The following is a 27,346-nucleotide window of genomic DNA, read 5'->3' on the forward strand; positions in this document are numbered from 1 at the left end:
GGTCCGTAAACTGGCAGTCGTAAATTACCATGCAAGATTTCGACTTTCTGCCCAGTTGAGAAATGGTAAAATACGACCAGGAGGACGGACCGTAAAGTGATTTACGGCCCGTAAACCATGGTCGTAAATCACCATGCATGCAGCCAAAGTTTCTGGTTCTGGAAATGGTTAAAGACGACCACGAGGGATGGTCCGTAAAGTAGAATACGGACTGTAAACCTCCATGGACGATCATTGTTCACCCACCACAGATTTTTGCAATTAATTAAATAAGGGAACCAACACTTATTTTATTTCATTACAACATTACACCACTTCTCTCTAAAACCTCTCTCTACATTCTTTATACAAGTTTTCAAGGATATTTGAGGATCAACAACATAAAACAAGGTGAATCAAGAGTAAGAACATCATCAAAGATCATCTAGGTCAAGAAATCCAAATGGAGAAAAACTAGGGTTTTGCTCAAAGTGGAGTATTATTAATCAAAGCTTGTTCCTACAACTTCTAAGGTAAGATTCATGATTTTTACATGATGTTTAAGGTATTGAAGAGTTGAAATACATGGATTGTAGAAAATATGGTCATGTAGGTCATGAATGATGAATAGTGACATTTTGAGGAATAGTTTGAATTGAATCATGAATGTTGTTGTGTTGTGATATGAATGTATTATAAATGGCACTAAGATCATGAACTAGACACATTAGACGAATGGACGAAGTTGGATGTTATGACCATGAATATGGGTGAATTAGAGGCAAATTAAGGAATCTAGATAATGTGGATAATGTGAATGATTAATGGCCATTGTTATGATATTAATGAAGGTATAGACGCTAGCATTGGGAGGAAGCGTGCAAATGTAGAATAGTCCGACGAAAAGGTATGTAAGGCTAACCCTTCTTTCATAAGGCATGGTTCCTTGGCCAAACTCTTAAATCCTCTATATGAGTATGTTGTATTCAAACGATTGACACTCCGAGCTCATAAGCTCACGATCCTCAATATGTGCTACGATTGTACTACGCACCCCATATGACGAGTAAGCATAAGATATAGATGTAGCGAAAATGATGATGATAGTGATGACGATGATAATAATAATGATGCTAAAGGTGCCTACGGGCTATTATACTTACATGTGCCTATGAAGGGCTATAATGACACCCCGAGCTTATAACGCCGGGTAGGATATATGTATATGAATATGTATAAAGTATGTATACGATTATGAAATGCACGCACACCTCTGCAGATGGTACAGATAACCCTGAAGCCTTGGTAGGGCCAGGTATGAGTAACCTTGAGCCTTGGTTGGCCAAGTATGTATGAAACACCGATCCTATGAGGTCGGGTATGCTATGTAAATGCCATGTATATGAAATGACTATGTATATAATATGAACATGAATGTGATAAGACTATGTATAAGAATACGAATAAGGACATGTATACGAATATGAACACAAGTATGGTATGAGTACTATTATGGAATACGGATGAAGATGTAGGTGTACAAATACGTATGAAAAATGGAAAGTCCTACGAAAGGCAGGTAAGCGATATGACGATGATATTATTGTCTCCCCCCTCCTATGCTACTTCATTTGTTGTTCATGGTGCTTATTTATTGATGTTGCTCATGCTTTACATACTCAGTACATTCTTCGTACTGACGTCCTTTTGTTTGTGGACGCTGCGTCATGCCCGCAGGTGCACAGGGAGACAGACTTGATCCATAGCTGTCTATTCGGAGATTACATAAAGAGCTTCATTTCCTTCAGAGCCATATCTTTTGGGTACTCATTCTTTTGTGTATATAATTATGGGCATAGCGGGGTCCTGTCCCGCTAATGTGATATGTTATATTCTTAGAGGCTCGTAGACATGTGTGTGTGTGGGTAGATGTGTTTGGCCTTGTCGGCCTATGTTTTGTATATCATTTTGTCGGCCACGTTGGCCCATGTACATTGATGTGGCATAGATGCCTATGATGATATAAATGTCCTGTTGTCCAAATGGGACTAGTTGACGAATGAATGGAAATGCATGTATAATTATGTGGCTCACCTAGATGTAAGCATAAGAGTAAGCTAAGAGGGTGCCCGGGTGGGTTAGCACCGGGTGCTCATCGCGGCCCCGAGTCGGGTCGTGACAGATTGCTTCATTGAAAACCTTATAAGGAAAAACCCAGTGAGACAAAAATCTTAAAAGGGAAAAGAGTACAACGCGCGTTACCTGCCCCTGATGAGAACTTCAATCTAAAAACTTGAATCTTCACATTCCAATCTTGTGCACCATCGTCTCAAAAGTTGCAGTTGGTAGAGACTTGGTGAACAAATCAATCATATTATCACTTGAACCATTTTGTTCCATGTTGATATCACCATTCTTTTGGAGATTGTGTGTGAAGAACCACTTTGGTGAAACATGCCTTGTTCTTTTATGAATCCGCTCTTTAATTGTGCTATGTATGTTGTTGCATCTTCAGTCTTTGGATAGAGTTGCATTGATATATAATATTGTTGAAATCACTCCAAGTGTATTCCTGACTTGCTTTATAAACAGATGTTATCTTTATATGATTTTATTGTCATGTAGAATAACATCATATGACTATAATCCCTCATAGTCATAGAAAAATATATAAATGCATCAATTGCATAAAGATATGACACTTCAAGACCAAATAACACTGTAAGTTTCTCATTTCAACTTCTTTCGGCAGATAATCTATTGATTTTGGAAACTCTTCGAGAGTTTCAATAATATTCAAGTCATCAACTTGGACTAATATTATGACAAATTTTGATTTCCACAAAGATGTGGATAAAAAAAATACTTAGTTAATGAATATTCATTATGATAAAATCGCATTCTCCTTGCTTGATTTAATCCATATAACGATTATGAATAGATTTTTAGAACCTGTATATGCTTTAGGCATTTAAAATTCTTCAAGAATTTTCATATAAATATTGTCAAGTGACAATACCATTAATATTTAAATGCGTGACATTTTCTGTTGCCTGGACAGCAGGTCTAATAACCTCGAAGCTTATCAAAATGTGTCATTTCACTGACAATAATGTCTATGTTAGCATGCTCTAGACATAGAATTCAGATCCTCACAATCGTTTACAATATTACACTATATTGTGCCAAAGATATCGTCGACAATATATTTTCTTGCATCGGTTTGTAATAGTACATAACTTATTGAGATCCCATCACTTCCATTATTTTTAGGTACCTAAACCTCTCATGAGGTTTCATGAAGTGTTATGTCATAGGCTCTTCAAGAGCACATTGCCTCCTTGTAATGATCATTGATCATTTGCTCTTCTTTCGTTTCAATGAATACCGCGTTTGGGACCGATTGGTCTATCACGCTTCATGCATGCTGTTGTCATGACCCAATTTCACTAAGTCATGCGGGCACCTACCTTTCCCACCGTGGTAGGCGTACCTCAAATCCGCATACATTGTTAATAGGAAATAGCGGAAGAAGTAAAATAGCGAAAGCCTCACAAATATAATATAGGAAAGCGGAAACAATAGAAATCCACCCCAGTATTTGGTCTGGTCATACAAGAGCATCTAACTAAATACTACAAGTTTGAATAATAAGTATACATCAATAGTCTCAAAAATATGTCTTAGAACGGAAATAGACACATAGTAGATAGAGGAGTCTTCGAGCAACGAACGTCCACATGCTCACCCTGTAAGACTCGAATCAGCAAATCCTCGAAACAGTCAACCACGAGGAGTGGAAGTCGATCTCTCCTGATACTCTGCATGCATAAAAGAATGCAGCAAGTACAGGTCAGTACAAACAACAACTACTGGTAGGTATCATAGGCCGACTAGGTTTAGCTAACACATATCAAGGCAATAAAATAAGATAGCAGGTAAATCAACAAGGTATAAGTCAAACACAAGCCAGAATCTAAGTACACGTCATCGCCTAAGCACAAGATATATTCACCTTTTATATTTTTTCAGAATTTTGGGACTTCAATCCCAACATCAGCCAGTATAATCAACTTATTATCTGAACAAGCAACAACAATCAATTCTTGAAGAATCTTCTAGTTCTTCCGTATATGTCAAATAATCAATTTGCACATCAATCGGGATGGCTAAACTGCTCATGCCGGCTAATAAAATTATTTATACTAGTTGTGCTATTTGTTTTAGTAAACTTCTAGTTTACTATGACATGATATTTTTTTTTGGTACCAATAAACTTCTGATTTACCGTGACATGTGATTTCATCATGCTTATATTTGTATAGTACAATTTGGAGAATAAAGAGGGTAATCTTTCACATACATATTTCTTACCCACTGTGATTTTGAAGATATTTAATCCTCCAATCATTTATAGCTTCAATATGGTAGCCATATACCAAACTTCGGGTTTATTACAACTTATGTTTCGATCATAACAACTTCGTATATAACAATCTAGCATGAATTACATAATAGTATATAGGCTCTTCAGGAGCCTTTAACTTATTCTCCATAATCACATATTGTTTTGACACTACTAGTGTCAGGGTTTTCTAAACAAATAGTTAGCTCTTCTGCAGCCCTTAATTGATTTTGTTAGACACTGCTGGTGTCATGAAATAAACAATAATTAAATGGATATGTAAAAAAAATAGTAAAGTAAAAAATTTGCTATTTCGGGAGCAGATTTCTGAGTTTGCTACTTTGGGAGAGGATTTATGAGATTACTACTTCGGGTGTAAATCATAAAATACTTAGAATATTTTTTTTCCAATTATTCTACCTCTACTGGAAGTGAGTCACAATAACTTCACAACTAATCGCACATCCGTATTTTTAATCTTTACTAAATATCAAGACATTCACTTCAGGGAATGAATTTGTATTTGTAACATTTATCAAAAGTTCTCATTCTTCAAGAATGAAACAAAATCTACGTGTTCTGAGCATATCAAATTATGATAGCAGTTTTATGTCACTTTTAAGATGTTGCTTCTTCAGGATCAAATTAAGGTATCCATATAACACACAGTATTTTCTCTAATATATCTTCAATTATAATGCAACAAATCAATAAAAATATTACCACTCCCCGTGATTATATATATAAATAAATCTAATCATCACAAAACTTAGGAAATATGACCACAACAGGTGGCCATATATATATATATATTAATTGTAAACTCGGTTAAGTTCAAGTGGACGCAAGGTTAATCCAATTTATATTCCCTTCAAAGATTATCAAGAAAATAAGTCTCAAAATAACTGCTATAGACCAATACGTATACATAGCACATACCTTTACAAGTGATGATAAACATATTAAATCAAGAGTAAGCAAAAAGGCTCAAATTACTTTACCTGTTTTGGCCAACTCTATCGTTTGCCATAAAATCTAACATACTAGAGCTACAGATCGCATGAAAATTTGTAAACATACCAAATAACATACGAGACTTCTGATTTCTAGTTAAGTGCTGGTGGCACCATAAAGCTCTCAAATACGGTAGTACCAATATGAACTAAACTTTCATAAAAGATTAGAAACTCGTGTTGATAGCATGCTATAAAATAATAAAGCAAGAATAAGAATATTATAGAGAAAGAGAGAATAGAGGAGATATCCTTTATTTCTCTTGTTATGGATCAGTTCACAATAAAGGAGTACCTCTATGTTATAGGTGAAAACTGACTTGATCCCAAAGTCACTAACCCTACTTTTTCTCCTAAGATAGACATCCACAATATATAGATAACTATTCATAACAAAAAGGATTTAAAAGTGTATTAGAAAACCATGGAATAAATCAACTCTTATATGAATTGAAAATTTAATATTCTTAAAACTACCATATTTGAGTTCTACCACCCATCTAATTAAGGTAAAGACTCCTATTATTAATTACTTGTGACATAGTTATTTAGACTTCTATTTTCAGCATACTTCTTACCAAAATAGTAGAAAACATATTAATTCAATTTTGTGTGATGTGAAATCTATTGAAATCAATTTTTAAGAGAAAATTCAAGTGATTAAAGAAATTAAATTACCTATAGAAAGGTTGATGTGCCAATAATAGATACGGCTTATCCAGAGTGCTTCATCTTTTTGACAAACATTATTGTACTACATGAAAGAATTCATGTAAAGTACGTACAATAAGCAAATTAGAGAAATTACGTTGCTCACTAGTCACAACGTCACGAATTAGGCGCAGCTTTCAATAAATCATCAATTGTTATAGAAAAAAACGATTATTACATAGTTGATGAATTATGCCGATAAATGCATTGCAACATAAGCAGAAATTACGTTATTAGAAACAAATATATTTAGATAAATATACGATCATATCAATATAGGATGAAAAATAAATGACTTGATATCTGCAAAAGAAGTAATCGATCACTTTGAATCCAATGTAAATTAGGACTCCTTAAGCCGCTGTGATTTACCATAAGTCGTAGGACAAATTATGGTTGGTTTGAAAGTCCTAATATACATTATTTTAATTGCCTTTAAAATCCTAATGAAGTCCTAAATTATGGGAAAAATATGTAAGCATTTATTTTTTAAATATTAGGAGAATAATGAAATGACTATTTTGTCTATTATATAGTCTTTTAATGGAAGACAAAAAGTTCAATCAATATTTCTAAGATCCTTCATGCTTTTAATATAGTATAGATGTGTGCGTGTTTATGGTTTAATACCTAAGAAATCAATAAATACAATGTGAAGTTTACAAATATATCCCATTTATTATATGTTTTTTTGAGAATTGAGTAATATTAAAGAGGACTACTTCTTAAATGATAAGGGCATAGTTAAAAGCACTTGTTAATTTTTGTATTGAATTTTTGAGGCGACACTTATTCTGGAACAAATGTTTTTTTGATAAGATGACACTTATTTTGAAATGAAGCGAGTATTAAATTATAAATATGTGTGTGTGTGCGTGTGTAACAATTGAGGGATATTTATCTATTATATTATCTCCTTAAAATTATGCTAATTAGACAGAGTAGCAAAAAATTATATGCATCTCAAATACTAAATAACGATTTTAAGACAGTAAGTTACTTATTAACACACGTTGACCTAGAACGGAAATTTTATGAATTCTAAATTGTAAAACAACAATCTCTGGCACATTCAAATTAGTACTCCATCTGTTACAACTCGGAAGAACCAAATACTAGTTCAAACGATTACAACTTGCAAGAACCAAAATATTAGTTCAATGTTACAACTTAAACCCAACATATAATTTTAAAAAATTACTAGAACCTAAAATTCCCAAAACATGCCATTCACAATTTACATCATCCAAGTTGCAGTTAATCCAGCAAAGCAACACCATGATATTGCAATCACAGTATTCTACTTGAACAATTTATTCTTTAATTTTTGGATCACCCTAATAGCATATTAGCACCCACAATCAAATTCTCAAGATCAGCAACCTTATTCAAACCATCATTTTCCATCAACACTTAAAGGCCCATTTGAACATGATTTTTTTTCCATATATATATATATATATATATATATATATATATATATATATATATATATATCATTTGAACATGATTTCAAATCATGATTTGAAGTTAAAAATTTGTTTGGTATGCAATTTTGATTCTTATGTGAATGGTATTTTTCTCATAAACGTGAAAACTTCAAAGTATCAAAATTTCCCCAACTCTAATCAAATTACGACATGAGTAAATCATTATTCATAAACAAGTAACCGGATTATCCGAAGACATCGTATTAATAAATCGCATATCTTCATGTTCCTTTTATAAATAAATGCTTGCAATTATATGTTATTACAAACTTTCAAATAAACATTATTTTACAAAAATAGACTGATCCAATAAATCACCAAAATAATAGTAACTAGCTATGCTCTAATATAATCCTTCTGGACAATATTTTTGCGTCGAGCATGGATTATTTTTTGTAAAATTTAACATTTGAGGTCCCAAACCCTATGAGCAAATGCCTACTTAGAAAATCGTCTCCCGACATTAATTCTCTGCAGTATAAGTCGTGAAATGGCTTGCAACATCATCATAGTAACAATGAGTACTCCTCGACCCAGATCAGACACTCCACCCTCAATCATTTTCCTTAGCAGTCGGAGTTTTCTTAGCAAGCGGAACCCTAGCAGCCGGAGAAAATGGCAGGGGTTTGGTTTCGTTTATGGGTAAAAAAGGGTGGATGGGTCGAGTAAAAAGGAAATACGGCTAGTAAAATAAAGGGAAAAAAATGTCCATTAAGGGCATACATGCATGCACGCTTTTTGTCACGGTGAGGGCTTAATATCCCATTTGGCCAAACTTATTTTTCTCCAAACATTACAACAAAATATGCTTTTAGCGGCAATTAGTTTACGGTAATAACCTAATTGCCGCTAATTGTATTCTAGAATCAATTATTACTGGTAATACCAAATTTTAGTCCTAACAATAAATGTCGCTAAAGGCTTTAGAGACCTTGGATCTAATGGCATTTAATCAATTGCTCGTAAATATTTTTATGACAATAACTATCGCAGCTAAAAGGAAAATATATTGCCACTAAAAGCCTCTTTTGGTGTAGTGAAAGTGCTTATTTTTTTTTTCAAAAAGTGCGTATTTTTAAAAAAAAGTGAGGTGTTTGGCCAAGCTTTAGAGAGTTGCAGAAACAGTTTTTCAGATGCTAAAAAAAGCAGCTTTTCCCCAGAAATACTTTTTTGAAAAATACTTTTGAGAAAAATACACTTAAAAACACTTTTTAAAAGTTTGGTCAAACGCTAATTGCTGCTCAAAAGTGCTTTTTAAATTAATTGGCTAAACACAAACTACTTCTCACAGAAAGTACTTTTTAAAAAAACACTTTTCAAAAAAGCATTTTTCAAAATAAGCTGATTTTAGAAGTTTGGCCAAACAGGCTATAAAACTGCCAAACATTAGCGAATGGTAAATGTGCTCCTCGTAGAATACTAAAGGGGCAATTTTGACCCTTTTCCGCTATTTAAGAGGCAAAAGAGAAATAAAATTACGTTAATTAAAGGGTAAAAAATGTCCTTAACATATTAGAAATTGTTCAAAAATGCCTTCTTTCCACCTGTTAGATCACGTTTGTCTTTTCTTCCAAGTTCTACATATTGGTTAAAAAATGCCTTAATGTATTAATGACTCAAAAATGTCATCTTCCACCTATTGGATCAAATTCGCCCATAACGTTAGACTTTGTCACACCCCTACCAGGAGTATGACGGGCTCCGACCCGTAGGCCGGGAACCACCTGACTTATCCGTTTCTTTGAACATTATAAACCATAACTCAAAGAACACATGCACGCAGAAAAGGCCCAACATAGGAATATCCGATCATTCAGCACAACGGACAGACAAGGTCGCCACAACACAGCGTATATCATAAAGCCGACAAGGATAACAGTAAAGTATCAAGAGCTCAAATAAGGCCGACAAGGCCACCAATATATTATACCATAATATGAACCGGTGGAGCTACAAAACATCTAACTGTACACACACGTCTACGAGCCTCTACTTGGAATACAAATGATCATAAGGACAATACCAAATAGACTGCAGCTCCGAAGAAAGTGGAGTGCTCCTGAGAATCCGCTGATAGAAGACCTACGGGTCAGATCCGTCTCCCTACCTACCTGCGGGCATGAGCGCAGCGTCCACAAGAAGGGACGACAGTACGAATGATGTACTGAGTATGTAAGGCATGAATAACAACATAATATAGATATGAAAGGTAACATGGAATATGAGAGATAACCTGTACATTTGGATGCCTCATAAGGCGGATGCCATGCATGCTTAGCCTTAAGAAAAACATTTTATACATATACATAGTACCATGCCCGGCCATTAAGGCTCGGTGTCATAGATATAGTATCACGCCCGGCCATTAAGGCTCGGTGTCATATATATAGTATCATGCCCAGCCATTGAGGCTCGGTGTTATCATCATTAGCCCGCGTCCGGGGAAAAATATCATAACATGCCCACTGCAGTGGTGTGCACATCTACGTGCCATGCCTGGCCGACTATAGCGCGGCGCAGTGTGAGAAAATACATACATATATATAAAGCATGCACGAGAGCCAAATAAGAGCTATAAATACATCGAAGTGACGTAAGGTCGGTAACCTCCGATTATATTATGGAATAATCATCATCGTTCTATCTCACCTTGAAGGAACAATTATTATAAGGCGAGATCAACAACAATGAATAAAAATCAAGAAAATCACGAAAATAACTCAACATTCTTATATTTACATTGAAATCATAAGCTTGGGACATTTAAATATGAGATCATGATCATCATCGTAGTCATCATAGAAACATTCTCATCTTTAGCATCGTCATTAACATTGTAAAAACATGTCCGTTGTTGTTGTCATAAAAGCTTATAGAATCATAAATCTTTGACTCGAAAAATAGGGACATTTTGGAAAACATTTATGGATTATCAAGAAAGAAGTCATGCCTTTAAATCATAAACTCTATGAATCATGAATTTCTAGCTCTTGGGAATAAGAATATTCTTGGAAAACATTTATGGATTCACATAAAGGGATCATGAGACATTTGGAAAACACCTATTGAATTCATAAGAAAGGAATCATGCCTTTAGAAGAAAGGGACTAGCCTTAACATACCTGTTCAACCTCCAGTTATCCACACTTATTCGTCCAAATTCGTGAGTCTACATTTAAGAGGATTCACACTATCATTAGACTCATCATAGTATAGTTATACTAGACTTTCAAGTCAAACTACTCTATATTCTGCCGAAAATCGGGCAGCATCTCCCCTGTTTATATGCCTAGCCCGAAATTCCAATTCAACAACCAACAACATCAACAACAATACCAATAGTAATAACATCATTTCCAACACCAACAAATGCCATAAAACAGCCCACACGCTGGTTTCCAACTTCTATAACTAACCAACTTACTATACAATTATTTAACGACTTTATCTCCGTAAATAAACTGAAATCAATATTAATAAGAAGAGATTCATACCTTATTCATGCTAGAGCAGCAATATCTTCAATATTCACTTTGAATCCAGCCAATTCCAACGCAAGACAAAACTATAATCGCAACTACATGTTACCTGGACCTCGGTTAATATTCCGTCACTCGAAATTACTCAAAATCCTCACTTTTATGAGGTAAATATGCTCTATTTTGTTGCTGATTTTTCGGAAATATTAGGGAGATTTTATGACAAAAAAAAGGGGTTTTCCCCTTTATATAGGGTGCCAAAGTCGGCAGTACTGCAGCACTGTAGCAGTGCTGTTTCTGCTCTGTCAGCCTGACTTGTAACGTTCATAATTCTCTATTCCGATGTCCTATCGACGAACGGTTTGTTACGTTAGAAACTAGACTTGGCGAAATTCATTTTAGGCTTTTGAAAAACCTTAAAACTCCTCATATACCTGGATATATACCCCTCCAAAGGCAACCCAAAAGTTTATCCTTAATTCTGCCAACTTTTTCCAAATTTTCGACAAACTTATTTTCTTTGATTTTCTTGGTCTCGGAATCTTCCAAAGATCCCCCTACATACTATTTATGATTTATTATACTTGATAATGGTCATGTTCTTGTGTTTTCAAGATTGTCCTTCCCGTTAACGACTTATGAGATCGTAATTCGTCTTTCACTTCATTGTTACGTACTTTCCATGGCTTGTACCTTTCAAAACTTCATGGGACGTCTTCGATACTCCATTACTATGGTGAAGTACGTGGCATGCTCACGCTCCGAAAGTGCGGGGTGTAACATTCTCCCCCCCTTCAAAAACATTCGTCCTTGAATGTTGAGGTAGAGTTCGCTCCGAGGTAGATATCAATGTTCTTACATGTATTTGTCAGTATTTACTTTACTTACTTGCTGTCTTACTTACTTATTTAAAATTGAACTTATTTGAATTACGTAGTTTATCCTTCTTCTTGTGTGGCCAAATTTACGCTCGTACTCAAGGTCGTCCCTTTTCTTATTATATGTCTGTCTACTAACTCTTTATACTTTATCGTTCTCATTGCCTTTTCAGCCTTCGTTGTTTACATTCTTGTATTCCCTTTCATCCCGTACTTACCACATGCTTTTATCCAATTTTGATCCCATCTTATTTTTATTCAGAAATTCTTGTTCTCTTCGATCTCCACGTTGCTTTTTACGTTTCACAGATGTCCCAGGTCGTTGTCTTCTTGTTTACTTATTCTTCCTCCCTTAAAGATAACCTCAAGACTGTTCACATTTTTAGCATCCTTTGCTTTCTATAGCAGTCAAATTAATTTTTGCGGTACTTTATCTTTAAACTAGTTTAACACATAAATGTATTGCTTAATTTCTCTTTCATTCAATTGAACTTCTGGCACTTGGCTAACTAACGGCAATCCTTGTACTTATATCAAAAACATCTCAAACCTCTTCTTTAATAATTCCTTTCCTTCAATTTACTCTTAAAGTTTCTAATCCTTAGTTCGGCTAATAACTTAGGGCTGAATTCAGAAATTTATCGAAGAATAACCAAGATTCCTAGTCATGCAGTGAATTCGAATCTTTTCATTCTTTCCTTTGTTTGTAACCTTTATTCATCCCTTTTTCCAATAAGAGCCATCATGTTGCTTCTTCCACGAGGTCTCTTTGTCAGCCGCTTGTTCCAATCAAACGTGATATCCTTTGATCATTTCCTTTGGGGTTCTCCTTCTACTTTTAACCTTTGCCCGATTCTCACTTAATACGTCTTTCCATAGTTTGACGCGCTCATCTATCATTTCGGTTTATCAATCAAGCGGATCTCTTAATTCCTTAAATGTCCATCTCCTTTATTTATATCTTTGAATCCTTTTCCTGCGATCTTATTTTCGTCTATTTCCACGATTTCACCTTCCGTTGACTTAGTCCCTCCTGTCTCGTAGCCCTCTATTTCTCTGCTAGTGGGCAACTTTCTTATTCGGCTTTGGAACTTTTCCTTGCTCGCTTCTCTAGTGCTACTTTAGATTATCCTTTTTAGTACTAATCGATTTTACATACATATCATCTCATCTCCTTGTTAATTCTTTAGTCGGACTCCTTAATTCCTTGCATTGTCATCATAGTTCCACCTATGGTAGCGCCTAGATGGTTTGTCATAGCATTTCCTTGCTAATGGCTTATTATTCTCATTAATTACTCTACTTCAGATTACTCATCCAATGCGTCAAAATACCATAGCCAAGGGGTTTATATTCCAATGGGACTCAATTCAACCCATACAACAACCTCAGCGCCACCCCTTATATACTTGTACACAACATTTTCTTATCATCATTGTTATCCCTCATAACAAAATTATACTCACAACATACTAATGATCATATCTCAAGGTAATTTACTATTCAAAATATCTTCAAATTCATATTTTAATCTTTCCTCCAATTTCCTCTCCTCCAATCTTAACATCATTACAAAATAACTCATAAGCATGAGACTAAAATAAAATCTTACTTAATTACAACTTCCTTTCAATATGAGTGTGCTTCCCTCTTTAAGTCCTTGGCTCTCCTATACCAGCGGCTAATTGAGATTCAACTAGCTTCCATCCTTCTTCAAATATTTATTGTTGTCCCCACACCATTTTACTAGCCATTTCATCAGGACGGTTATTTATATGGTCCTATGACATATACTCTCACGATTTAATATAAATGGTGACTTAAGATTTCACGACGCATGAGATATTTTCTAGTCTCATGTAGTACTGCTGTCACGCTATCCATAGGCATACTGTCTTCCTTTCTTTTAACGATCATTGAAATTCCTAAAAATATTCCTCTTTTAAAACTCTCACCTCTTACACTGCTACAATTTCTCTTTACTAATCACAACTATCCTTGATACTTATCCTTGGTCACTTGTATGCCTTCTCACTTCTTCTGTTACCCTTTTGGGGTACGTTTGTTGCATATTTAATTATAACAAAAAATTTCTCTGGTACGTGCGATTCGAATCATAGCCCGGAACACAACGTATTGCATTGACACAACTTATTTCCTTGATTTGCTAAACCTTCATTATCTTTTCATGCCTCATTTCCCATGTCTGTCTCATAATATACATGCATTTAGTCTGTTTCCACTTTTCTTTACCACATCCTTGCTATATTAGTTCATCTCGAATTTCGACTCCTTCAAGCCAGTACATTTCCTTCTTCTGTACTTGGGAATATTCTAATTCGTCTAAGAATGTTCTCATATACCAGTAACATTCGAGTATTGACCGCATTGGTAGTTATTTGGCCGAGCTTAGCGATCCTTCAACTCCTCTAGACCATATAATGCTAGAGTTACTTTCATCGCATGATTTGACTTATTTCTCTTTGCTAAATGGATTCTTGCATCCAGTCAAATGTCCACACATATTGGACACAACTCAAACCACCTCCTTCCTTCATGCCTAATAGTCCCCTAGGTTAATGAATCAATGGTGACATCGGAATTCGTTAAGCTCCTTATAGAATGCCCGACTATATCATGCTCCTTCAGCCGCAATTTTCCTTCATAGCTATCATTTCACCAGTACCCTTGAGATTCCTCTTACTCTTGGTTCCCGATTCCGAGTTGAGTTTATACCATACTAGTAAAAGTCGATACTCTCTCTCATTCATTCTCGCGATTCGTCCTTTCCTTAATTTAGCTCATAGTGTCCCATAGTTTCTCTTAACTAACTGTTTGTATCATAATCATGCGTCATAACCCTTCTAATGTCCCGCCGATTCTTGTTCTCATCATGGAATTTTTGTAAAAGACACCCTTTTCTTTCTTCCTTCGTTCATTTCTTATTCTCTTTACGATACCATAGCTTGCTCGTATGTATGTCTATTCCTCGTATATTCGTCCTGTTTCCTTTATAATCGCATCTCTGTTCCAAGTCCACTGTCTTGTGCCATCATTGTCTACCTTTGGCCAACTTTATTAATTTGTTAAACTTCCTCTCATCGTCGACGATCACGTAACTTCCTCTAATCAATTCATAACCGCACTTTCTCGTACTTCTGTCCTCAAGGTCCTCCTTTATTTCCTTTGCTCTTAAAGTGCTCTTTCTCATTTGCCACTTAATAATATCTACCTGGAAGTTTGCAGAACATTCCACTATGAATACAAACCCATCTTGATCTCGTGTATATATATACACTTCTAGGGTGGAACTTTCCCGTACTCGTTAACTTCCTTTTCCATATCAATATCTCTTTGTTATCTCTTACTAACCAATCTAATCTATAAATCGTAATACCGTATTTAAGTTCCTAATGTCAACTTTCTTTATGTTTCCAATAGGTCTCAATCCTCCGAAATCTCGGATGCAACTCATTCCAGTTTCTTTAACTACTAATCATTTTTCCCTCCAGGGTTCCTCCTTTAAATTAAATTAAAATCACTCTAAAACTTCTCTTTGAAAGTGTTGCATAGTTGTTCCTTCAATCATGACTTACCAAACGGCTGATGGTCACATTTTCCCTTTACTCTTTCTCTATAGACATGCAAACAATTCAATTTGTAAAAATTTTGGCAGAGTTTCCTCTATAATTCATACTACCTCATTCCTGCACACAGCCCAGAAAACACATCCAATGCCCCACAGAGCAATCACCAATACCCATAACATCTTTCTCAAGTTCTTATATCAACGTCTATCCATATTAATAAAATAGGAAACATACCTTTCGAATGAACAACTTCAATTCTCAGCAATTTCCTCGTAGCGGCATAATCAACTGCTTATCCATGATCAAAACATTTGGGGTTAGAATTAGGGACATCATATCCTATGATTTAGCTCTATTGCAAGATCTAAGATAAGAAAGAAAGGTCAATGGTTCCTAAATGCCCTGCAGCCTCTTGTTTATAAGTGTGGCGCGCTTCACACCCATAAACAAGACTCTACTGGACACGGCTCGTAGACATTCCCTAGGACGAACTGCACTGATACAACTTTGTCACACCCCTACTAGGAGTATGACGGGCTCCGACCCGTAGGCCGGGAACCACCTGACTTATCCGTTTATTTGAACATTCTAAACCATAACTCAAAGAACACCTGCATGCAGAAAAGGCCCAACATAGGAATATCCGATCATTTAGCACAGCGGACCGGCAAGGTCGCCACAACACAGCGTATATCATAAAGCCGACAAGGCTAACAGTAAAGTATCAAGAGCTCAAATAAGGCCGACAAGGCCACCAATATATTATACCATAATATGAACCAGTGGAGCTACAAAACATCTAACTGTACACACACATCTACGAGCCTCTACATGGAATACAAATGATCATAAGGACAATACCAAATAGACTGCAGCTCCGAAGAAAGTGGAGTGCTCCTGAGAATCCGCTGATAGAAGACCTATGGGTCTGATCCGTCTCCCTACCTACCTGCGGGCATGAACGCAGCGTCCACGAGAAGGGACGTCAGTACGAATAATGTACTGAGTATGTAAGGCATGAATAACAACATAATATAGATATGAAAGGTAACATGGAATATGAGAGATAACCTGTACATCTGGATGCCTCGTAAGGCGGATGTTATGCATGCTTAGCCTTTAAAAAACATTTTATACATATACATAGTACCATGCCCGGCCATTAAGGCTCGGTGTCATATATATAGTATCATGCCCGACCATTGAGGCTCGGTGTTATCATCATTAGCCCGCGTCCCGGGTAATATCATAACATGCCCACTGCAGTGGTGTGCACATCTACGTGCCATGCCTGGCCGACTATAGCGCGGCGCAGTGTGAGAAAATACATACATATATATAAAGCATGCACGAGAGCCAAATAAGAGCTATAAATACATCGAAGTGACGTAAGGTCGGTAACCTCCGATTATATTATGGAATAATCATCATCGTTCTATCTCACCTTGAAGGAACAATTATTATAAGGCGAGATCAACAACAATGAATAATAATCAAGAAAATCACGAAAATAACTCAACATTCTTATATTTACATTGAAATCATAAGCTTGGGACTTTTAAATATGAGATCATGATCATCGTCGTAGTCATCATAGAAACATTCTCATCTTTAGCATCGTCATTAACATTGTAAAAACATGTCCGTTGTTGTTGTCATAAAAGCTTATAGAATCATAAATCTTTGACTCGAAAAATAGGGACATTTTGGAAAACATTTATGGATTATCAAGAAAGAAGTCATGCCTTTAAATCATAAACTCTATGAATCATGAATTTCTAGCTCTTGGGAATAAGAATATTCTTGGAAAACATTTATGGATTCACATAAAGGGATCATGGGACATTTGGAAAACACCTATTGAATTCATAAGAAAGGAATCATGCCTTTAGAAGAAAGGGACTAGCCTTAACATACCTGTTCAACCTCCAGTTATCCACACTTATTCGTCCAAATTCGTGAGTCTACATTTAAGAGGATTCACACTATCATTAGACTCATCATAGTATAGTTATACTAGACTTTCAAGTCAAACTACTCTATATTCTGCTGAAAATCGGGCAGCATCTCCCCTGTTTATATGCCTAGCCCGAAATTCCAATTCAACAACCAACAACATCAACAACAATACCAATAGTAATAACATCATTTCCAACACCAACAAATGCCATAAAACAGCCCACACGCTGGTTTCCAACTTCTATAACTAACCAACTTACTATACAATTATTTAACGACTTTATCTCCGTAAATAAACTGAAATCAATATTAATAAGAAGAGATTCATACCTTATTCTTGCTAGAGAAGCAATATCTTCAATATTCACTTTGAATCCAGCCAATTCCAACGCAAGACAAAACTATAATCGCAACTACATGTTACCTGGACCTCGGTTAATATTCCGTCACTCGAAATTACTCAAAATCCTTACTTTTATGAGGTAAATATGCTCTATTTTGTTGCTGATTTTTCTGGAATATTTGGGAGATTTTATGACAAAAAAAAAGGGGTTTTCCCCCTTATATAGGGTGCCAAAGTCGGCAGTACTGCAGCACTGTAGCAGTGCTGTTTTTGCTCTGTCAGCCTGACTTGTAACGTTCATAATTCTCTACTACGATGTCCTATCGACGAGCGGTTTGTTTCGTTAGAAACTAGACTCGGCGAACTTCATTTTAGGATTTTGAAACACCTTAAAACTCCTCATATACCTGGAGATATACCCCTCCAAAGTCGACCCAAAATTTTATCCTTAATTCTGCCAACTTTTTCCAAATTTTCGACAAACTTATTTTCTTTGATTTTCTTGGTCCCGGAATCTTCCAAAGCTCCCCCTACATACTATTTACCATTTATTATACTTGATAATGATCATGTTCTTGTGTTTTCAAGATTGTCCTTCCCGGTTACGATTTACGAGATCATAATTCGTCTTTCACTTCGTTGTTACGTACTTTCCATGGCTTGTACCTTCCAAAACTTCATGGGACGTCTTCGATACTCCATTACTATGGTGAAGTACGTGGCATGCTCACGCTCCGAAAGTGGGGGGTGTAACAATTTAAGCTTAAAGTTTCCCTTTCATTAACGACACAATTGTTTGGAATTTAATTAATTTTTAATTAACCACGTGACCTTTATTTATTGGTCCACATAAAATTCTGACCCAACTTAAAAAGATCCGACCCATCCATGACCCAACTCCAACAAAAAAACGTTTTAAATTAACACATTGTTTCTTCACCTCCCATTTTTAATTAATTAACGTTTTAAATTAACACATTGTTTCTTCACCACCCATTTTTAATTAATTTCAATAATTTGAGTCTCCCTGAAATCAGCATCTTGCTATTTGCTCAAATAAAGTGTTAAAATATTTGTTCTTGTACTGGAAACGGTTTGAAGCATAATATGAGTATCTCAGGACGTGTAGGCCATGTCCTACAGTTCTTTGTGCTGTGGCCTGTGCTAATTATATGTAATTTACATGAACCAGGGATTAAGAATGATTTTATCATTTAGTTGCGTTAATTTAAAATGGATTTTGTGTTGGGTTGTGTCATGTATGGTCGGAGTTTTATGTTGATCAATAAATAAAGGTTACGTGTTTAATTAATTAAAAGCCAAATTATTGTGTCGTTAATGGAAGGGCGATTTAAGCCTAAAAATTATGTTAATGACAAATTTGATCTAATAAGTGGAAGAAGGACACTTTTCGATCATTTCTAATAGGTTAGGCATTTTTGACCCCTTCCCCATAAGATTATAGGGGACGGCACTAAAACTTAAATCAATTAAGTATTCCTGTGGAATCGGAGGAAAGTATCACTCCAGCTAACATAGCATAACAATGAGAGAAAAAGCCATAGCAAAAGTTGGAAAAAGGAGCACAGACTCCCACGACGATTGGCAGAAGCAGCACATCTTTGCAGCTCAAAGATCAAGCCAAGTGTAAAAAGAAAGAAAGATACTCCCTCCCTCCCATATTACTTGTCCACTTTTCCATTATAAAAGTCAAACTATATAAATTTTGATCAACATTTGGAGATATGTTTTTTTCACCATATTAATATGAGAAGAATTACAACTTGTAGTTTTTAAATATCTAAATTAAAATTTAAAAAAAATTGAATTAATCTAATCTATTTAGTTCCGAAAATTAGTCAAATTAACTCTCGAAAAACGAAATTGGACAACTAATATAATCGATTCCATTGGTCTTCATGGGAAAAATTATGCTATCCTACAAAGGAAGGAGGGCTGGGGTTTAGAAGAATCATTGACATATCGGAGAGTTTTGCTTACAAAAGATGGTGGAGATTTCGATTGGTCAGAACCCTATGGTCAGATTTTCTACTTGCCAAATATTGCAGAAGAGTTGGACCAGTTGAGAGAAAATATCAATCTGGGCAGTCTCATTGTTGGAAGAAATTCATGGAGATAAAAATGGAAAAAAAGGGCAGTCCGGTGCACTAAGCTCCCGCTATGCGCGGGGTCCGGGAAATGGCCGAACCACAAGGGTCTATTTTATCTTTATTTTTATGGAGATAAAAATGGAAGCTGAAAAAAATATCCTTTGGAGGATTAACAGGGGACATATCAGTTTATGGTGGGACAACTGGACCGGTCAAGGGGCTTTAGCACTTATGGTCCAAACAGCAGGGGCAAATTTAAAGTTACTAGTGAAAGATGCCAGAATCGATGGAGAATGAGCCTTTCCTGAGCTTCACCAACTTCCTGAATATATTATTGAGCTCATTAATTCCATTGAGGTTGGTGATCCTGATACTCCAGATCTTGCTATTTGGATGTCGTCAGTGTCAGGTAAGTTTTCTACTAAATCTGCTTGGAACATGTTGAGGCAGTCCAAAAATAACATGAACACTCTTGCTAAGCTTTGGCATAAATTTCTCCCCTTTAAAATGTCCTTCCTAATATGGAGAGCTCTCAAAAGAATGTTGTCGTTCGATGACATTTTATTGCGATTCAACATTTCACTCGTCTCTAGATGTCACTGTTGTTTCATGCCACAAAGAGAGACTATGCTACATGCTTTTGTAAATGGGGACTGTGCAACCAAAGTGTGGAAATTTTTTGGGGCCCCTCTCGGTATCATTTGGGAGGATGTTTCTATTATTGCTATGTTGTTGAAATGGTGGAGCGCCAAGCATTTTAATTCAGTCCACAAGGAAATTCTTACAGTCTTACCATTGATCACTATCTGGGAGTTGTGGAAATCTAGGTGCGCTGCTAAATTCGGTGAGAAAAAGATGTATGTTTCCAGAATTATCTATCAAATTCTCTTTCATCTCAAATGGATCCTGGCTAAATATGATTTGAACATCAACTGGGAATCTAGCTGGCCAGAGATTTGCAATACTCTCATGAATTCTCGAGACAATTTCAAATGTTCCATTATTAAATGGGAAAGGCCCGAACTGAATTGGGTAAAATTAAATACGGATGGTAGTAAATACGGTGATGGACACATCGGGGCAGGTGGTGTTATCAGGGACTTCGCTGGCCATATGTATATGGCGTTTGCAAAAAGTTTAGATACGGGCAGCCACAACTACGCTGAGGCAAAGGCTACCCTCTTTGGGCTTCGGTGGTGCAAGGAGAATGGTTTGCACAATGTCATTTTAGAGTGTGACTCTAAGTTGGTCGTAGATATGTTGAACTATGCTTGTGCTGTACCTTGGCAACTGTACCATATTATTGAGGAGACTAGAAAGATAATTTCTCACATAAACGTGGTGACACAACACTGTTTTAGGGAAGGGAATCAAGTAGCGGATGCCATGGCTAAAGTGAGCACAAGGGGACAAGATATGATCGTCTACAACTGTAATAACCTCCCAAAAGAGGCTCTCGGCCCCTTCAGACTTGATTTAATCCAAATGCCATCGTTCAGGCGCAAGCATGTTAAGATACAATTTAGAAGCCGCTGAAGATTTCTACTGTATTGTGCTTATTCTTTTGCTACATATGCCTCCTTCATCTCTTTCTCTTTGCTCCTATAGGAAGGGACATATGATTCTTTTGTTGCAATTTTTCAGGTAATGGGGAATTTTTGTAACCCCATTTAACCCCAGGAAGGGTGGTAGCTAAGCTCCCCTTGCCTCTTTGCTGTATTCTATGTCTTTATCAATACAAGGGAGACGCCACCTACGGCGGAAAAATTAAATATATATATATAAGATACCGGGAGTAGAAAAGCTTCTTCCATTATTCTCCTCTTTACGTATATCTCAATGAGGGCATGTTGGTTGCATTTTATCTTTCATAATACAGTTGCAAAGTTGGCTTTCCACTTTTTTTGAATAGTGGGTACATCTCAAGATATCAAAATATTGATCTTGCTATGCTCAATTTACTCATTTATTGACTAAAAGCCGCAAACTTTATTGATATTTGAAATGGAAGAGCGTATGAAGAAGTATAGACAGTTGAGTCCAGAGAGAGCCAAAGTGTGGACCGAGAAATCACCAAAATATCATCAACAGCAACAACCAAATGATGGAAAAGTGCCAGTGGTATACTATCTTTGCAGAAATAGACAACTTGAGCATCCTCATTTCATGGAAGTACCCATATCTTCCTCGGATGGCCTATACTTGAGAGGTAATGCCGCTCGGATTATTCGTTCAGACATATACTCAATTATCTGTCGTGTTTTTCTTTTATATACTCCTTAAAAAAATATTAATCAGGAAATAAGATATAATCTCTCTTCATTAAATATTTACTCTATTTATGTGTCCTCTCTCCTGAGGTGTTTGTAGTCTTCAACAATAATTATTATTAAGGATAAAAAATTATTAATTTTATCTTGAACTTCTTATATGACAAATAATTTGAGATAACTATTTTTTAGAAATCACGACAGGTAATTTGAGACGGAGGGAGTATGATGAAAATGTTGGAAAGTAAGTCACAAAATCTGATTACTTCTGTAATTTATATGTCTTCTTGCAATCTTGAAGATGTAATCAAGAGATTTAACGTTCTGAGAGGCAAGGGAATGGCTTCGTCGTACTCTTGGTCCTGCAAGAGGTAAGACTCAACAAGTTGAATTTAATTGTAGAATTTTGCATTTAGTTTTTGCTTTTAGTATGTGAATTTCACATTTCTGGTGTGTTATTAACACAGAAGCTACAAGAATAGATTTGTGTGGCATGATCTTTGTGAAGATGACCTAATTCTTCCTGTTCATGGTAATGAATATGTTCTAAAAGGCTCAGAGATTTGTGAAGAATCCAATTCAGGTATTTATTACCTATTGTAAACACTTTTTTTGACCTATTTTCTTTTCTGGAAGTCTTTTTGTGCTCGAAATTCTTTTGTAAATAGGGACATAAGATTTCTGCTATCATGAAACCACAAGTATAGCTGGGCCTCAATTTTTTCTTTAGAAAAATTGACTGATGTAACTGATTATGCTCCATAATTACACTTTATAATGGTACTTTTAAATAATTACAAAACCTAGTTACTCCATATTTTACATCTTATGGCAGAATACACGTATTCTTAAATTGTAGGCACGATTCTTGTATGCGCGCGCATACTGTGTATATGCTATCAGTGTATATATATTGTATTTACAATGTATCAATGTATGTACATTGGTATTATATGATTGTGGATATAGTGTATATACTACGTTTTGAAAGAAAAATACTGTTATGTTTTGGAAAAAAATAATGTCGCTATATTTTGCAAAAAAGGATAATAATCTCGCTATTTATGAAAGATCCCCCTTTACTTTTGCAGGTCGCTCCAGTCCCGCGAAAAATGATAGATTGTCAAATCCAAAAGAATTACCGGAATCTCCAGCTTCTAGAAGCCAAGATGATCCCTCTCCTCCATCTAGCACGAATGAAAGATGTGCAAATAATTCTTGTGATGGTGAAAATCCAAGTTCTTCGGATATTTCCCCAGAGTCCTTTTCTGGTAAATGTTCTTCATGTAGAGAAAGCATGATCAATAAGACTGATGGCCTGGCTGATGCCTCCACTAAGACTCGGGAAAATACAAGCAGTACTAATACGCCTCATGATACTTTTAAAAGAGGTGTTTCAACAAATGATAGGTCTTCATCAGGGGTTGAAAATAATGAAATACGCGTGGAGTCAGCTGCACATCCACCATCATCTAGTGGTAGAGCAGATAGCTTGATATCTCTCATCAGATCAGATGTTAGCAAGCTCAGCAGCTTTAGGGCTAGACATGAAAACGGGGAGTGTAGCATTCCATCAGCAAAGCTAAAGCCGCATAATATGCTAATGCAACTAATTTCTTGTGGATCATCAATTTCAGTAAAGGATCATAGATTTAGCCTTATAGAACATAAGTACAAGCCAAGTTTAAGTTTAGGAAAGCTTGATTGCCTGACAAGGAATCTGAGGCTGGAAGAGGAGGAATATTTCTGTGCAAGCTGGACAGAGTCTACTGCTAAGAGGTTGGTACTTTGCTTGCACGTGCTACTTTGAAAGTCATCTTCTACTCGGGCTACTTAATACTCCCTCGGTCCTAATTATGTGACAATCTTTCTTTTTTAGTCAGTTTTAAAAAGAATGACATTTTTCCATATTTAGTAACAATTTGGCTTCAGACTTCCTATTTTACCCTTAACAAAATGTTTATAGCCGCGGAAATTTCTATGGCTTACTTTTGAAATACTTTAGACCACAAGTTTCAAAAGTCTTTCTTAAACTCCGCGCCGTGTCAAACACTTTCATGTAAATTGGGATGGAGGGAAGTAGGAGTTTTATCTGTGCGGAATTTTAAACTTTCTAACTTCAATTACACAAATTATTACGTCTTGTAAATCAGGATTATGTCTCAACTAAAGTCCCCTAGACAAGAAATTTATGGCTCTAATGTTCCAAACATCAGCTCCCTGTTGTGCTACTAGTAGATTATGTGCTGTATAGTTTTGAATGACATCTGCCTAGTTAACTTGTCTTTTTAACGATCTTTATTGTCTTGAATGTCAACCTTCATCATATATATGATATATCAAGATTGTTAAGGCATGAACAGTCTGTCTTGTTAAAATGTCTTGTAATGATCTTCCTGGGCTCATGTGCTAACTGTCATCATGGCGTATTATCCTGTTGTCTTGTATGTCAATTCTTTCTTAATTAACCCTTGCACATAATTTTCATTGCTGGAGGATATCATAGCACTTACAAAATAAATCAGTATTCTGAAAATCCTTTAAAGAACTTTTGTTTTTTAGAAAAATTAACGATCACCTAGTTTGTGAAATAGTATGCCACTTGTGAAAGAAAAAAGTGTTTACAGAACTTTGGTTTAACGATTAGTCTTGCCCATTGTGCTCGATATTGTTGAACTTGTAAGTCGACTATGCTTTGTGTAATACTTGTAACTCGACTATGTTTTGTGTATTACAACTTGTAAGTCCATTATGTTTTGTGTATTACAGCTTCTCTCGGTTTTACTTGTTCTATTTTAAAAGAAATTCTGCGATGTAGGACAAATAAGCAGCCTGCTGGAGATTCGGTTAGAAATAAAGAGGGGCCAAGCTCCAGATGCTCAAAGTCCATTCAACATTCCACCAATGCTTCCCTGAATAATGGTGCCAAAAAATGAGTCGTTGAGATCCCGTCTTCCTGAAGGCCCGAGCATCTCAGTTGAAGGAAAACTGGAATTAGCTACGAACTTCGTTGCTAATCCTCACTAAATTGCTTGTAGTTAGCTACCAGATTTGTTTGATGATCCATCGCTAAATAGAATTAGCGGAGAATTTTGCTGTTTAGCTATAGAATTTGTCTGCCGCTAATTCCTGTTGTTTTAGTAGCGAGTAAACAGTTTCATAACCATTACTTCTTGCAGATCAGGTTGAGCAAGTGAGCGAATCATAAAGCCTTCATTGAGAAAGAAACAGCCCACTCTCACAGAAATGAGAAAGAAAATGTGCAAATTGAAGGTCAAGTTCCTAATTAAGTAAAAAGGGGCAGCCCGGTGCACTAAGCTCCCACTATGCGCGGTGCATTAAGTTCCTAATTAAGTAATAGATGCTAATTTCCAGGCTTGCTTCTGGAGCTCAAAAATGGTCGAAAATCTCTTCCAATTACTATGATCTCAATTAAGAAATAGTTTTGAAGAAGTATTGGAAGCAGCATGGGGTAAATGAGTATTTGCTGATAGGAAATTTGTGGTGAGTTTTAATCTTGTCCTATTAGATCCATATAACAGCAAGAGAAAAACATCTGATTCTTCTACTATTTTGTGCAATAAAGTACATTTTACCATGCTCACAAAGCAAAATTCTTGACTGTTTCAACTGGCGCATACCAATTTTTTCCTAATTAACGATGCTAAATAGTTAACCGTGGGACAAGAAATATATTTACTCGCATTTGGTACTTGCCCCGAAGCAATAAATTAACGTCTTATATATAAATTTCTACTATCATTTATCTCAATTTATTTCATACCTGATGTTGCATTTACTAAGAGGAGTTTCAACTTCAATCTTCCAATTTGTGACAGTTATGCTTTGAATTTCAATGCTAGCCAATAAGTTTTTGTCAATCCACGTGTGCCACTCTCTTATTGGTTTTACTAATTACTAAAAGAAATTTCAAACCACTGAATATTGAAATCTCCAAGTCTTTTGGCTTATAGAGCATGCCTTCTACTACTGGTCCAAAATTGATATGATCGACTTCGCAAACTCAGTTTTCACTTAATAGTGTTTGGTCAAATTGGTTTTTGAAAAAAAAAAAAGAAAAGGTTTTTCTTTTCAAATATCTGAAAATTTGAAAAACATCATATTTTTTCCTTGGGGACGTCCAACAACATTATATTGAACCATTAATTACACTGTAACTTTCCAAACAGACTCTAAACCACCTTATCGATTTAAATACCTATGCTTTTAGTAGGACCCATGTGGAAATAATACAAGAATCTGATCCTCCTCTCATGCACATTTCTGAAAGTCCCAAAAGCTGAGAACTCTAGAATACCCTATTTTATTGAACTGGCATGGACCAATTATTCCAATATGCCCAGGAAGTTAGTTTTTACTCAAATTAAAGGGTACTGAGCTGCCTGTACGTCATAAAAGTTGCTTCATCACGTGTACTGCAAAATCACTATGAAAAAGAGAACCTTGAGGCAATTAAAATATATTCTTTAAAGGCCTTTCATTTATTTTACCCCTAAAATAGAGACTAGATTTGCATATATGTTTATGTTTGATGCTTTAGCTTATAACTACTCATCTTTCTCATGCTTTTTAGTCAGTACTCACTTCGTAGTAAGAAAACCAATTAGGAGCTTAGCTTTTAAATAAAAAATCTAGTATTTTTATTAATTAGGGACATGTCTAGATTAAAGGCAGCAATGGGTGCACTGGTCATTGCCTTCCGCTTGACGCGCTTTCATATGTATGGAGATTGACACTTATATACAACTTTAGAGAGCAATTTTGGCAATCATTTAGCCAACAATTGATATTGCTACATGTAAATAATTTTTTTTTTTTTAAAAAAGATATTGCTTCATGTAGCCGAGAAAAGGATAAAAATGGTCCCTTAACTATGATAGTAGGTTCAAAATAGTCCCTTAACTATGCACTTAACGGTTTTAGTCCTTTAAGTTTGTTACAAGTTAACAAAAATGGTCCCTTAACTATGAGAGTAGGTTCAAAATAGTCCCTTAACTATGCACTTAACGGTTTTGGTCCTTTAAGTTTGCCATAAGTTGACAAAATGGTCCCTTAACTATGAGGGTTGGTTAAAAATAGTCCCTTAAGTATGCACTT

General features: G+C 35.7%; 1 protein-coding gene across 1 annotated transcript; it reads left to right on the plus strand.

The window, feature by feature from the left end:
• The first annotated feature begins 21,817 nt into the window (after positions 1-21,817).
• On the plus strand, positions 21,818-25,505 carry LOC132605024 (protein SOSEKI 3-like). Its single transcript, XM_060318343.1, has 5 exons — positions 21,818-22,167; positions 22,530-22,599; positions 22,696-22,811; positions 23,320-24,007; positions 25,047-25,505. The coding sequence occupies exons 1-5, from the start codon at positions 21,963-21,965 to the stop codon at positions 25,162-25,164; spliced, it is 1,197 nt and encodes a 398-aa protein (XP_060174326.1). The 5' UTR covers positions 21,818-21,962; the 3' UTR covers positions 25,165-25,505.
• The last annotated feature ends 1,841 nt before the right edge of the window (positions 25,506-27,346 follow it).

This window comes from Lycium barbarum, chromosome 8 (assembly GCF_019175385.1).
Source record: "Lycium barbarum isolate Lr01 chromosome 8, ASM1917538v2, whole genome shotgun sequence".
NCBI lineage: Eukaryota > Viridiplantae > Streptophyta > Magnoliopsida > Solanales > Solanaceae > Lycium > Lycium barbarum.